The sequence below is a fragment of the Engraulis encrasicolus genome, chromosome 4 (genome assembly GCF_034702125.1).
Source record: "Engraulis encrasicolus isolate BLACKSEA-1 chromosome 4, IST_EnEncr_1.0, whole genome shotgun sequence".
NCBI classification, from domain to species: Eukaryota; Metazoa; Chordata; class Actinopteri; order Clupeiformes; family Engraulidae; genus Engraulis; species Engraulis encrasicolus.
In genome coordinates, this window is record NC_085860.1 from 6579221 (window position 1) to 6591937 (window position 12717).

Genomic DNA, 12717 nt, shown 5'->3' on the forward strand with positions numbered 1-12717 from the left:
AATGTGTGTGACGATTCCCAAAAGATTCTGACTATGGATTGCTGAGATATGAGCTCACTTCCTGTTTGGCGTCTGTGTGGAGGATTTTGATTGGCTGTTACGGCCAAACGGTAAAAGATGTAATAAAACCCTTTTGGGGATCTCTTCACAGTGCTCCAGAAATCATGTGTATCAAGTTTTGTGAAAATTAGACTAAATTTGAAGGATAAGGAGCCTTTTATTGATTTTCACCAAATCCAAAATGGCGGGCATTCTATTTTGCCGGATATGATGTCAGAGGGTGCGTTGGATTCGTCTTGGCCCAAGGAATTTAACAGTACAACCAGATTTAAAATGGAGCGTACGGTTCAAAAGTTACGGGCAGAAATTTAGCTAAAAATTTGACCAGCTGGTGGCGCTAGAGAGTTTGAGCAAGCGACCTGAAATTTGTGTTGCTGGGTCATGGCATGGACAAGAATGTCTGTGACAATTTGCAGAAGATTGTGACCATGGGTTGCCAAGATATGACTTCACTTCCTGTTTGGCGACTTTTAGGCCGTTTTTGATTGGCTCTCACGGCCAAACGATAAAAGATATAAAATATTGAAGGCATAAGTTTTGTGAAGCTCAGTCCAGAGATGCTATATACCGATTTTCAGAAGAAAAAGTCAAAAATTGAGGAGGAGATGGGTTTTTATTGATTTTCACAAAATTCAAAATGGCGGGAAAACTATCAGGTGGAAAATGACATCATAGAGTGCGTTGGATCCGTCTCAGCCCAAGGATACCAGGGATACCAAGTTTTTGAAAATTAGCCCAGCGGTTCAAAAGTTACAGGCAGAAATGTAGCTAAATATTTGACCAGCTGGTGGCGCTAGAGAGTTTGAGGTAGCGACCTGAATTTTTTTTTGGTGGGTCATGGGACTGACAAGAAAGACTGTGACAATTTGCAGAAGATTGTGACAATGGGTTCCCAAGATATGACTTCACTTCCTGTTTGGCGACGTTTAGGCTGCTTTTGATTGGCTGACGATAATGTCATAGGATGCGTTGGATTCGTCTTGGCCCAAGGATTTCAACGGTACCACCAGATTTAAAATGGAGCGTACGGTTCAAAAGTTACGGACAGAAACTTAGCTAAAACTTTGACCAGCTGGTGGCGCTGGAGAGTTTGAGCTAGCGACCTGAATTTGTTTTTGGTGGGTCATGGCATGGACAAGAATGTCTGTGACAATTTGCATAAGATTGTGACCATGGGTTGCCAAGATATGACTTCACTTCCTGTTTGGCGACTTTTAGGCCGTTTTTGATTGGGTGTCACGGCCAAACGATAAAAGATATAAAAAATTGAGGGCATAAGTTTTGTGAGGCTCAGTCCAGAGATGCTATACACCGATTTTCAGAAAAAATGTCAAAAATTGAGGGAGGAGATGGGTTTTCATTGATTTTCACAGAATTCAAAATGGCGGGCATTCTATTGTGGCAAATATGATGTTAGAGGGTGCGTTGGATTCGTCTTGGCCCAAGGAATTTAACAGTACTACCAGAATAAAAATTGAGTATGCGGTTCAAAAGTTACAGGCAGAAATGTAGCTAAAACTTTGACCAGCTGGTGGCGCTAGAGAGTTTGAGCTAGCGACCTGAATTTTTTTTTGGTGGGTCATGGGACTGACAAGAAAGACTGTGACAATTTGCAGAAGATTGTGACAATGGGTTCCCAAGATATGACTTCACTTCCTGTTTGGCGACGTTTATGCTGCTTTTGATTGGCTGATGATGATGTCATAGGATGCGTTGGATTCATCTTGGCCCAAGGATTTCAACGGTACCACCAGATTTAAAATGGAGCGTACGGTTCAAAAGTTACGGGCAGAAACATAGCAAAAAATTTGACCAGCTGGTGGCGCTAGAGAGTTTGAGCTAGCGACCTGAAATTTGTTTTGGTGGGTCATGGCATGGACAAGAATGTCTGTGACAATTTGCAGAAGATTGTGACCATGGGTTGCCAAGATATGACTTCACTTCCTGTTTGGCGACTTTTAGGCCGTTTTTGATTGGCTGTCACGGCCAAACGATAAAAGATATCAAAAATTGAAGGCAATACCTTTGTGAAGCTCAGTCCAGAGATGCTATATACCGATTTTCAGAAAAAAATGTCAAAAATTGAAGGAGTAGACACATTTTTAGTGATTTTCACAAAATTCAAAATGGCGGGAAAACTATCCAGGCGGAAAATGACGTCATAGGGTGCGTTGGATTCGTCTCAGCCCAAGGATTCCAGGGATACCAAGTTTTTGAAAATTGGCCCAGCGGTTCAAAAGTTACAAGCAGAAATGTACTTGCAACTTTGGCCTGCTGGTGGCGCTAGAGGGTTGGGGTTGGGGGCCTATAAATCGCTGTGGGTAATGCTGACACGGTCCTGAACGCGTGTGCCGATTTTCAGCATTTTCGACCGTACGGTTCTATGGGCTGCCATAGACTCCCTAAGGAGAAACATGAATAATAATAAGAAACGGTAGAAACACTCTAAGGTGCCAGGCAGCTTCGCTGCTTGGCCCCTAACAACAATGAAGAAAACCTACTAACTCTATAGGGGCCTTCGCCAGCTTCGCTGCTTGGCCTATAAATAAATAGGGCACCCCTGCGATAGCCAACGAAGCATATTTGTGAGGGCACCCGGGTAGCATTTCCTCTGTTATTGCTCCATATTTGTTGATATCATGGCACAGTGGTCCTAGACACATGATTAGAATATGAAATGGAAGTCATCCTGATGAACTAAGAGGGAGGAAACAAGTCATCAGTGTAGAAATCAATGGCGATTTTAGAATTTTCCTTATTATATGACTATACAAAAGCTGAAGCATTTCTGAATCATTTCTTTGCTCTAATACATAAGACACCTTTTCCCAGCTACAATATCCAGAAAAAGTTTCAGAGAAATTTTGAGTGTGCACAAGGTTATATGTTTGAGACATGGTTTTGTCTATGTAAATTACCATATTCTCTGATCTTGTGATTTCATGAACCCAGAAATCTTGAGTACCTTAAAGTTTTATTGCAGGGATATCATCTATGGGCCTAATGGATAGAATTTAGCTTGGTTTCCCAAAGTTTCACTTTGAGCAATTTCCATAATTAGCATAAATATACTGTATTATTACGGTAAGACTACTACAAGAGAATAGGCTAAAAAATGTAAATGATAGCTATCAATATGAAACTTTCTCAGATGATTACTGATGATGAGAGAAGAAAAAAATGTGTTGGATGTTTTTTTGTATTTTGATGTTTACATTATGCAAATGAGGGCATACATCATATTTAGCATATACATATGTAAGTTTGACTATTTTTTAGCAAAACAATAAAATGTTCAAATTCACATTTTTTTGCTTTAGATGAGGGACAAGTATGTACAAAATGTAAATAAATTTGAATGAACCCCAAAAAATAATTTATAGGGTGGTATTTCTATATAAACTCCTTGGGGTCATAAATGACCCCACTCGGTCAGATTAGTTGCAAAAACAGGCCGGTCGCTTGAGGGTTAACACTTCCTCCTACAATGATGTAAAAATCGTAATTTTGCATCATTGTAGGAGGAAGTGTAAGAGAGGTGGATTTCTGTTGAGACTACAAGCCTTTTTCCCACCCTTACAACCCCGCCCATAGAGGTTTGGACCTAATGCGCTAACAGACCTATCACAGATCAGTGTGCCAGTGCTTTTGAAATCACTGGCATTGAGGCTCCAGTAAGTCACTGGCAGAGCTGCCTGGGTGTGGGCTGTGGAACTTGAGCATTGCAATGCATTATGGGGATTGTTGTCACAAATCCACAAGTACAAAAAAGTATTTTTCCGCCTTTTCTCGGCCAAGAAGGCCCCAAATTAGAAATTTCTGCTACTATTCTACTACATATATGACCCACTTTCAATACATGTATCCAGTGGAATGCACCTTTAAGGATGGAAGACTCTGTGCTTACTTAGAATACAAATCACTTAAAGACATAGGCCTAAGTCGTATGTCAAAAACCTTGGTGTGATGTTTAAGAGTAATCTCAGTTTCAATGCTCACATCGAAAACATAACTAAATCAGCTTTTTGGCTCATTGTAACATAGCTAAGATTAAGAATTCTGTATGTAAACAGGATATGGAGAAATCAATCCTTGTTTTATTACCTGTAGAGTTCTTGAAATGCCCTACCAGCTATATTCCCCAAAAGGCGCTCACACTCACAGGAAGGTGCAACTAATCTAAAATGCTGCTGGTAGAATTCTAAAACAAAGAATAGAGACCACATCACTTCAGTACTTAGGTCATTACACTGGCTACCAGTGAGATGTAGAATTGAGTAGAATTGATCTGATAGTCTATAAGCCACTAAATGGCTAGGCCCCAAATATATAGTAGATATCCTAGAGCAATATCATCCTAACTGATTGATTGATTGATTGATTGATTGATTGATTGATTGATTGATTGATTGATTGATTGATGCTGCTACGTGTGCGTCAGTGCCTTTGCTATTCCAACTACCTTTTTGTGTTCCATCCATCCATCCATCCATCCACCCCTGCTTCACAACATGTTTTCTCCCTGCTCTGCTCTGCTCCTCCTGCTGCAGATGGTGTGGGAAGCACCAGTCGCTGAACATCAGCAAGGGTGGCAGCGGCAACGAGGGCAACGGGGCGGCGGCCGGGGTGGCAAGCTCCCGGGCGGAGGAGCGCGAGCAGGAGATGGTCACGCTCATGAACAAGGAAAAGATCCAGGAGAACGGCAACGCCGATGAGCTCACCGCCATCACGGTGGACGGCTCGTCGGAGAAAGCATGAACGGCCCAACACATGAATGAATGAATGAATGAATGAATGAATGAATGAATGGGTGATGAGCAGAACCTTGGGCTAGCAGTGAGAGAGGGAGGGTGAAAGAGATGGACACAAAAGGTGAAGCATGGAGGAGGGAAAAATAGAGAGGGAGAGGTGAAGGCTTCAGGGGGGTGGGGGTTGTTTGTTGTTGGTGAGTCAAGGAGGAAACGAGTGTGCCCGCCTGAAGGTATTACTTGAGGCTGCTCCCCATCTTGTGGTGTTGTGTACATACGCACTCTGCCTTCTGTGTGTTTGTAAGTGTGTGTGGGCATGTGTGTGTGTGTGCGTGTGTGTGTGTGTGTGTATGTGTGTGTGTGTGTGTGTGTGCGTGTGTGTGTGTGTGTGTGTGGTGTGTGTATGTGTGTGGTGTGTGTATGTGTGTGTGTGTGTGTGTGTGTGTGTGTGTGTGTGTGTGTGGTGTGTGTATGTGTGTGTGTGTGTGTGGGGGGGGGATGTCAGTGTGTGTATGTGTTTTGTGTGTGCATCCATATGTGTGCGATTGTATAAAAAAGGATGTCAGATTTAGTAGGACAGTGTGTGAATGCATGTGTCAGTGTCTTCATACAGTATATGTAAATGTCTGTTTGAGTGTGTGGGGCAAATGGGACTTTGAAAAAAAAACAGTGTATAGATTGTTAGTATGTTGGCGTCAGCAGTCGGTCTATTTCTTACTGAAACAAACAAATAAATAAATAAATAAAAAGAAAGAAAGGAAAAAAATAGCTTCAATGGACATGTTACCTGGACGCATAGACTTATGTACTTCTTCTCGTACGTGGCTAACTCTGGTTGTCCCATGTCATTGAAGCAGAAGCCTATTGTCTTAATTATTTCATTTGCTGTATTCTCTCTCGAAAACGTGGTTGCTAGCCAATTAGCAATTTGGGGAATTGCATTGAAAACAACAAAGTAGCTAACATAGTTTGCAACTATGGCTCCATAAAAGGGAGTGCTTGCTCTACTACACCCCAAATTAACCTTTGCTCTGCAACTGGAATAAAGCAAATAGTTTTCAAATGTACAATCATGCCTTAGAATAAAGAATTGTTTCAGTAGTTCATCTGAATTGATGATCTCTCTATTTTTCCCATGACAGACAATTGTACCGCCAACCTCTAGGGTGAAAATGAAAGCTATTGGTTTAACCCACAGAACATGTGTATTACAAAGTTATAGACACGTGCAGACTTAACTGCTCTAGGGTGTGTTCCTCGACAGCATCGTTGCTAACTAACTTCACAAGTTACAGTACTTGATTGCAATGCAATTTCCCATTGTCATACAGTTGCTATCTGGCTAGCAACAGTGCTTTCGAGACAATTAGTCCAGATTTGGTCACTAAACCACCTACTTAGCATATTCCACTGTATACTGTAGCTACAATCTATTTGGGGCTGGAGGGGGGGGGGGATGATGAAGGGGAATTGCTGGGAGGGGTGGGAGGTTGGAGTTTAGACTCATAAAATGAATGATAATCATGTTGCAATTGAGGCTGTACATAAGAATGGTTTTAATTAGCTTGGACATATGATGTTCCAGGTTATTCAGATGACCAGGCAATACAGAGGAGAAAGGACGATGATGGAGGAAGGATTATTCAGGATTTTTTTTTCTCTCCTGCTGGACTAAAAAAAAAAAGACCGTTTGAGGAGTCCATGCAAAACTGTTTGAACGTTTGTTGTTTTTTTCCCCAGTGTGTTATCAGCAGCTGTTTCTTTCCATTAACATATTGTGTATGTGTCATATTGTTTCCTGTGGATTTGGGATTTGTACGTTTTAGATCAAGACAAGATGTTTCTTTTTAATTTATAATTTTGGCTGTTTCTGTGTATACAAGACTTTTCAATAGTGTAGCATCCATCAGCAGACCAAATCAATCCCTTTTTTATATCATTACATAAGACTTTTGCACCTTTAAAATTAATGTTCATAAAGCCTATTTGGCAGAATGTGCAGTACCAGTACAATAGCAAGAGTCATAGCATTGACTTTTCTCTGAGGCAAAACTGTGGCTTTTTGGAAAAATCAAAAAGCGGAATCTGACACACACACACACACACACACACACACACACACACACACACACACACACACACACACACACACACACACACACACACACACACACACACACACACACACACACACACACACACACACACACACACACACACACACACACAGAGATAGGATAAGTACATATTTGTGTATAATACGAGGGGGGTTGAACCTGAAATCCTCTGGATGTTGCTATGCTGAGATACATGGCATGTCTCCACAGACACAGGGAGATCTTTCCTTCATATCACTCCATTTTTCCCCAGATGCTTCTCTCAGCTGTATCCCTTACTGTTTGTAATATTTCCAATGCTGTTGCCTTTGATTGATTCTGAAGACAGGATAGCAAAATGTATTAGTCCATAGGAGCATCTAATGAGTGTGTAACAAAAGCAAAACGATCATGGCTAGAAATAGACTTGTGAAGTCATGGGCTGAAATAAACATTGTCTAGTAAAAAAAAAAATGAAATGGTGTGTGGTGGTTTTCAAAGGATGGCAAGGAGAGTACTGCTGGAGAAGGGGAAGGAGAAAAGGGGGGATGGAGGGTGGGAGAGAGGTAGGAAGGAAGGAGGAAAAGGAGTGGTCTAGTGCTGCCAGAGTGAGACAGAACATGGCTGGTTGCCATGGAGTCCAAATGAGTTATCTTCCAAAATGCTATAAAAGCCATTTCAATACCATTGGATATATGGCACCGCGTTAATGATATCTGATATTCCGTCATCAAATTCAAACAACCAAACAGTGATTTTACTGATATTTCCCTAACTATATGTTTTGAAATATTTGAAAATAGCCTACATCGTGTTTTTTGGAAAAGAGCTCTTCATAGACAATAGATATGGCCATCTTGGAAATAGGGGGTAGGGGGTGGGAAGAGCATCCAGTGAGCATGTTGTACAGTATGTGTGACAGCATCTCATTACAGTAAGAGTGATTGCAACAATTACACCTATGAAATAGAATGGTACAATGGTATACAAAGGTATATGGTACAATGGCTGAATTGACAATAAGCATTTTTGTGTAATTGATATATAGTGTAGGCCTAGTGTCATTTAATAACTTCATTTATAATTTAATGTAATATTTATTTTATTGACAGATTTTGTAAAAAAAAACCAAACAAACAAACAAACAAAAAAGTGAGATTACATTCTCGCTTTTGACACATTGAAGGAATAGACCAAATACCATACACACTCGCTCTGATTAAATTGTGTGTGTGTGTGTGTGCATGCGTGCGCGTGTGCGCCCGTGCGTGCGTGCGTGTGTACGTGCGTGCGTGCGTATGTGTGTATGCTATTTGCTTAACTTTATATTTGCAATGGTATTTCTTTGGGCTTTCTTCATGTGTAATCTGTCATGGGGCTTAACAATGGCAGCACCCTAACCAACAATTGAGAAGGAAACGCCTGTGATGGTGCTCTCCAAGCTATTTTTTTTTTAACTCACTTGGAATGTTCGCTGGATGTCTTGCCTTTGCAAGATCAGAGGCTTGTGATGACACAGTAAGGTTCCTACAGAAGAAGAACTGGAGAAGTGACAGATTTAGTTGAATCAACATTTATTAGTTATCATAGTTGTATGTACACCAGTACAACACATACTGATATGTATGAACATGGAATTTTATACCACAGCTCTGGTAAAGAAACAAAAAAAATCTGTAGTTCTTTTTTTTATTCATTATTATTAAATTTATTCAATTTAAACTTTTTTTTCTACTGTGTCCCAAGTCAATGGTATCCATTTTGGATGAAAATGATGACAGGAGCTTCAGGAGGAGAACAGGTGACAGAGGGAGCTTTGAACTGGACACAGAGATGGCCTTGAGGTCAGACAGGTTACCAGATTGACTCAACATGTCTTTCAGTAAAAAAAAGTAGACGACGTAAAAATAAAAAAAAACAAATAACAGCATGTCACTAATGTTGGTCTCCTTCCTCTTTTTTGGTCACATGCCCTTAAATTCCAATTGTCATGTTGAGATGCTGTGTGCTGATTGCTAATCGACATGAGAGCACCAAGGAGAAAAAAAAAGAATTAGAAAAAGCTGATGTGTAATCCTGTAAAACAAGTCAATATACTCTTGCCTGACTATATGTGGCAGCTCAGTGCGTTTAAACAAATACTAATATCATCTGTTGGCACTTTGAAAGTTTTGTTTTCGATCATGCTGTAGGTCCTCCATTTTCTATCCACATTTCAGTGAGCTACACCTTTGTCAATTATTTAGGAGCTGCTTACAGTTGTTTTTTGTTGTCTGTGGGTCCTGCCTTTGTTTACTCATACCTAACAACAGTAGTGATGCATTTTTTTTGTTATTTCTGTTGTATGTACACAGCACATGTTTTTTTTTACCCTTGTCATCTGTGCTGAAGGCATACAAAAGGAGAGCCACATTCCAAAGCAAAGTAATATCACCTCAAGTGGACAAAGAACGCAACTGCACTGTGCCTTATCTTCGATTCTGATTGAGTCATGTCAAAACTCCTGAACATTCTGCATTGAAATACAACAGAACAAATCATATATATATTTATGTACAATGAAAATGAATGCACACACAACTTTTTTATCTTCAAGGGACCAAACATTCAAAACATTCATTAGATACAAAAAGATATGTATAATATTGTATATGATATGCAACAACTAAGTGAAACAACTAGGAACACAGATGTAAAATGACAAGAAACAAAAAAACAAAACAAAAAAACAAGCGTTTATTACACAGTTTGATCTATACATTTCTGATCTATCTATTTCCTTGTATGAAGAACATATAAGATATATATTCCTATAGGATTACAAAAAAGTCACATCAATTATAAACTATTCCTACATGTCCCCTCGCCGAAAAATAAAGTCGGTTACCTACAATATGTACACAAAAGTGCAAGGAGGCACTTCAATCCCATGCTTCTCAGAGAACTGCTCGAAAAGACAACAGAAAGAAAAGGTCCATGCTTCTACACTGGCGAGCTCATTTCTGTTGCCTATTGCGTTGCCCGGTTCGGCACTAAACATAGAGTGCTTGAGTAAGCTTTTTTCTTCCTTCTTTTTACTGGCCCTCATTTATGGCGACTGCTGTTTGTGCGCTCACACTCACACTCATATGACTTAGGTAGGGTACCACGATCCGGCAGCCACAAGTTTCTGGTACAGCATTCTATGTGGTGAGAAAATCAACAAATGATGTGGATAGGCTATTTTCTCCATGCACCTCCAGCTAGGCCTAGAGGCTTGAGGAGAGAAGGGAGCGGTGGTGACATCAAACCTCCCTAGCTCAACAAGACTGAGGGGACTTCATGAGCTCATTCTGGAAACGGAGTTAAGCTTTTTGGCTACTACTGTTAAACGCATGATCTATAGATATGCCTCTTTTGACCGTACATAGCGTAGTTAAACAACTCAAGGCAAGATCGTCACTTAGCAGAAATGAACAAAGACAGGTGAGCGCAGAGGAAAAAAGAAACAAAACAAACATTCGCAGAACATCAAATCCAATCTGTACCTTGAGACCATGCAGTCAAGTCTATTAAAGAAAATGAAAATGAAAGAAGAAAGAAAAACACTTAAATTTACCCAGTGTATGGACTATGTGCACATGTGTTGTCGAGTCTGTCCCCTTTTGTTTCCTTGAGAGGGGAAGACTTCTCCGTGGCAAGAGCTTGAGTTGACAGCTCAGCCGACAGGGATCCCTGATCTGGCCGACGCTGGCATGAGTGTAGCCTGTATGCTGCAGCATTGTGGGGCGGTGAGAACAGTCAAGGAATTTCAAGGCTCAGGAATCAGAGGATAGTACCTTCGCACCATGCCTGTCTTCTAACCTGGTTTACAATGTCCGTAAACTTTGAGAGAAAATAATAACTTGACTCTGACTTTATACAACGCCTCGTACAGGTTTCTTCAGCGGTCATCAGATATCTTCAAGTCTAACCATTTTGTCTGTGCTTTTAAAGGACAAGAGCTCAAGGAAATGATACTGGAATGTTACCCTTGACAAGACCCTTTCCTATGTGCTTTTTCTAACTTCATTTTATTTCCCCCTATACAACATACAGTATTTTTTCCTAAATAAATTTTAATGGTTTGTAAACGGTTAGCATTTATGTGTGAATATATAAAGGCCATAGGCATTTTGGCAATTAAAACACAAAAATCTACCTCAATTTCATTAATGTAAATAGATACACAGCTGATGAATTTGGGACTTGTCCCTCATCAATTGAGAGCTGGACCTCAGGTTTGCTTCAAGTTTCTTTTTCTGGATTTCAGACTGAGCCTCTGTTGTCAGTACCATGGCATTCCCCATCACAATTGAGGTTTACTAAAAACAAATCGGTGTGCTCTCTGTGGTCATTTTGTAAGCGTCAGAGGTTTCAGGAACTACAGGCTAGTTGGCACTTTTGACACGTTCTGGGCTCAGCTTTGTGCTTACAGTAGGCAGTGGTCAGCATTCTGATTAGACAGGCGTAGGTACATATGTACATGCCCTCAGACTGGAGGTGAGAATGGGCTTTGCCAGCAGTAAACAGCTACAAAAAGTAAGATTGTGCTTAATTTGAAAGCATTTCGACAATTGTTTTTCCCCAAACAAATGGTGTTTCGGACTTTGAGGGGTACATAGACCATCTATGAGTTTGGTCCCAAACATGCATCTTAGGCTAACATGCCACAGCCTACAATATCATTCTCATAGGTCATAATAACAACACAGACGGGATTTGCATCTGAACTCCAGCTAGTTTCACAAACATCCCCTCATCTCTTGGGCAACGCGCTGCAGAGAACAGGGGGGACGTAGAAAAGAGGAAAGAGAAGAAGGGATAGAAAGAGAGGACAAAAACGGAGATGAAACAGAGAGGAGAGCTGACCTGAGGACTACAGAGAACGACAGGAGAGGAGCGCCCAAGACAGCGGAGAGGTAATCCTGAAGAGAGGGGAGGATAGCAGGTAAAAGGGGAAGGAGATCAAATCCAGAGAGAGGAGGAGAGCAATCACCTGTGGCCCCAGTAGGAGAGGGACACCAAGGCTAAGAAGTGCAATAATCAGAAACGTCAAGTGTGTGTGTGTGTGTGTGTGGTGTGTGTGTGTGTGTGTGTGTGTGCGTGCGTATGTATGAGGGTATGAGGGGGGTTCAGTGTATCACATGTATCAGTTGGTGACCACTCATGTCAAGTATTTGTGCATGTGTGCATGTGTATGACTGTTTGTGGGATATGATGAGGTAAAGGCGCTAAGCAGCAGGCTATTGCTTGTTCACCTAAAGGTGAACAGGAGGTTGGAGGTGACTTGTTGATGGGGGGGTAGGCAGTTCCGTGGTAGTGGTACTGCTTCCCTACCCTCTCTTCTCCTCTCCATTACCTAATACTCAAAGTCCCCCCTCCCCTCTCCAAACATACTATCTCATAAACAGTATGCATATATAGATATATATATTTCTTATAAATATGTAACGTAGATATCATATTTTTTTGTTTTTTTCTTCCCTGACTTTACCCTCCCAAGTCTTGATGTCCATTGTGCGAAAGTTAGCTACCATAGACACATTAGAACTAACGGATGGCATATTAATTTTTCTGTTTCAGAATTAGTATTAGTTCGTTCAGTCGGCCAGATGATTGGTTACAATTTCTTTTTTTTCTTTTAAAAAAGGGAATATTAAAAAAAGAAACATCGTCATCGTCATCGTCATCATTATCAACAAGACCAACAGCAACAACAAGAACAGTAAAACTAAAATAAAAACAGTACTTCTTCTTCCATTTGCATTACATTTTTTTTCCATTTTCTTTTG

The 12717-nt window shown here is 40.7% G+C and overlaps 1 protein-coding gene across 1 annotated transcript in view; it reads left to right on the plus strand.

The window, feature by feature from the left end:
- Positions 1-5183, plus strand: part of cd44b (CD44 molecule (IN blood group) b) — a 35549-nt gene extending 30366 nt beyond the window's left edge. The window contains exon 8 of the mRNA XM_063196594.1: positions 4611-5183. Within this exon, the coding sequence (XP_063052664.1) occupies positions 4611-4818 (208 nt within the window). The 3' untranslated portion in view covers positions 4819-5183. The remainder of the gene's footprint in view (positions 1-4610) is intronic.
- The last annotated feature ends 7534 nt before the right edge of the window (positions 5184-12717 follow it).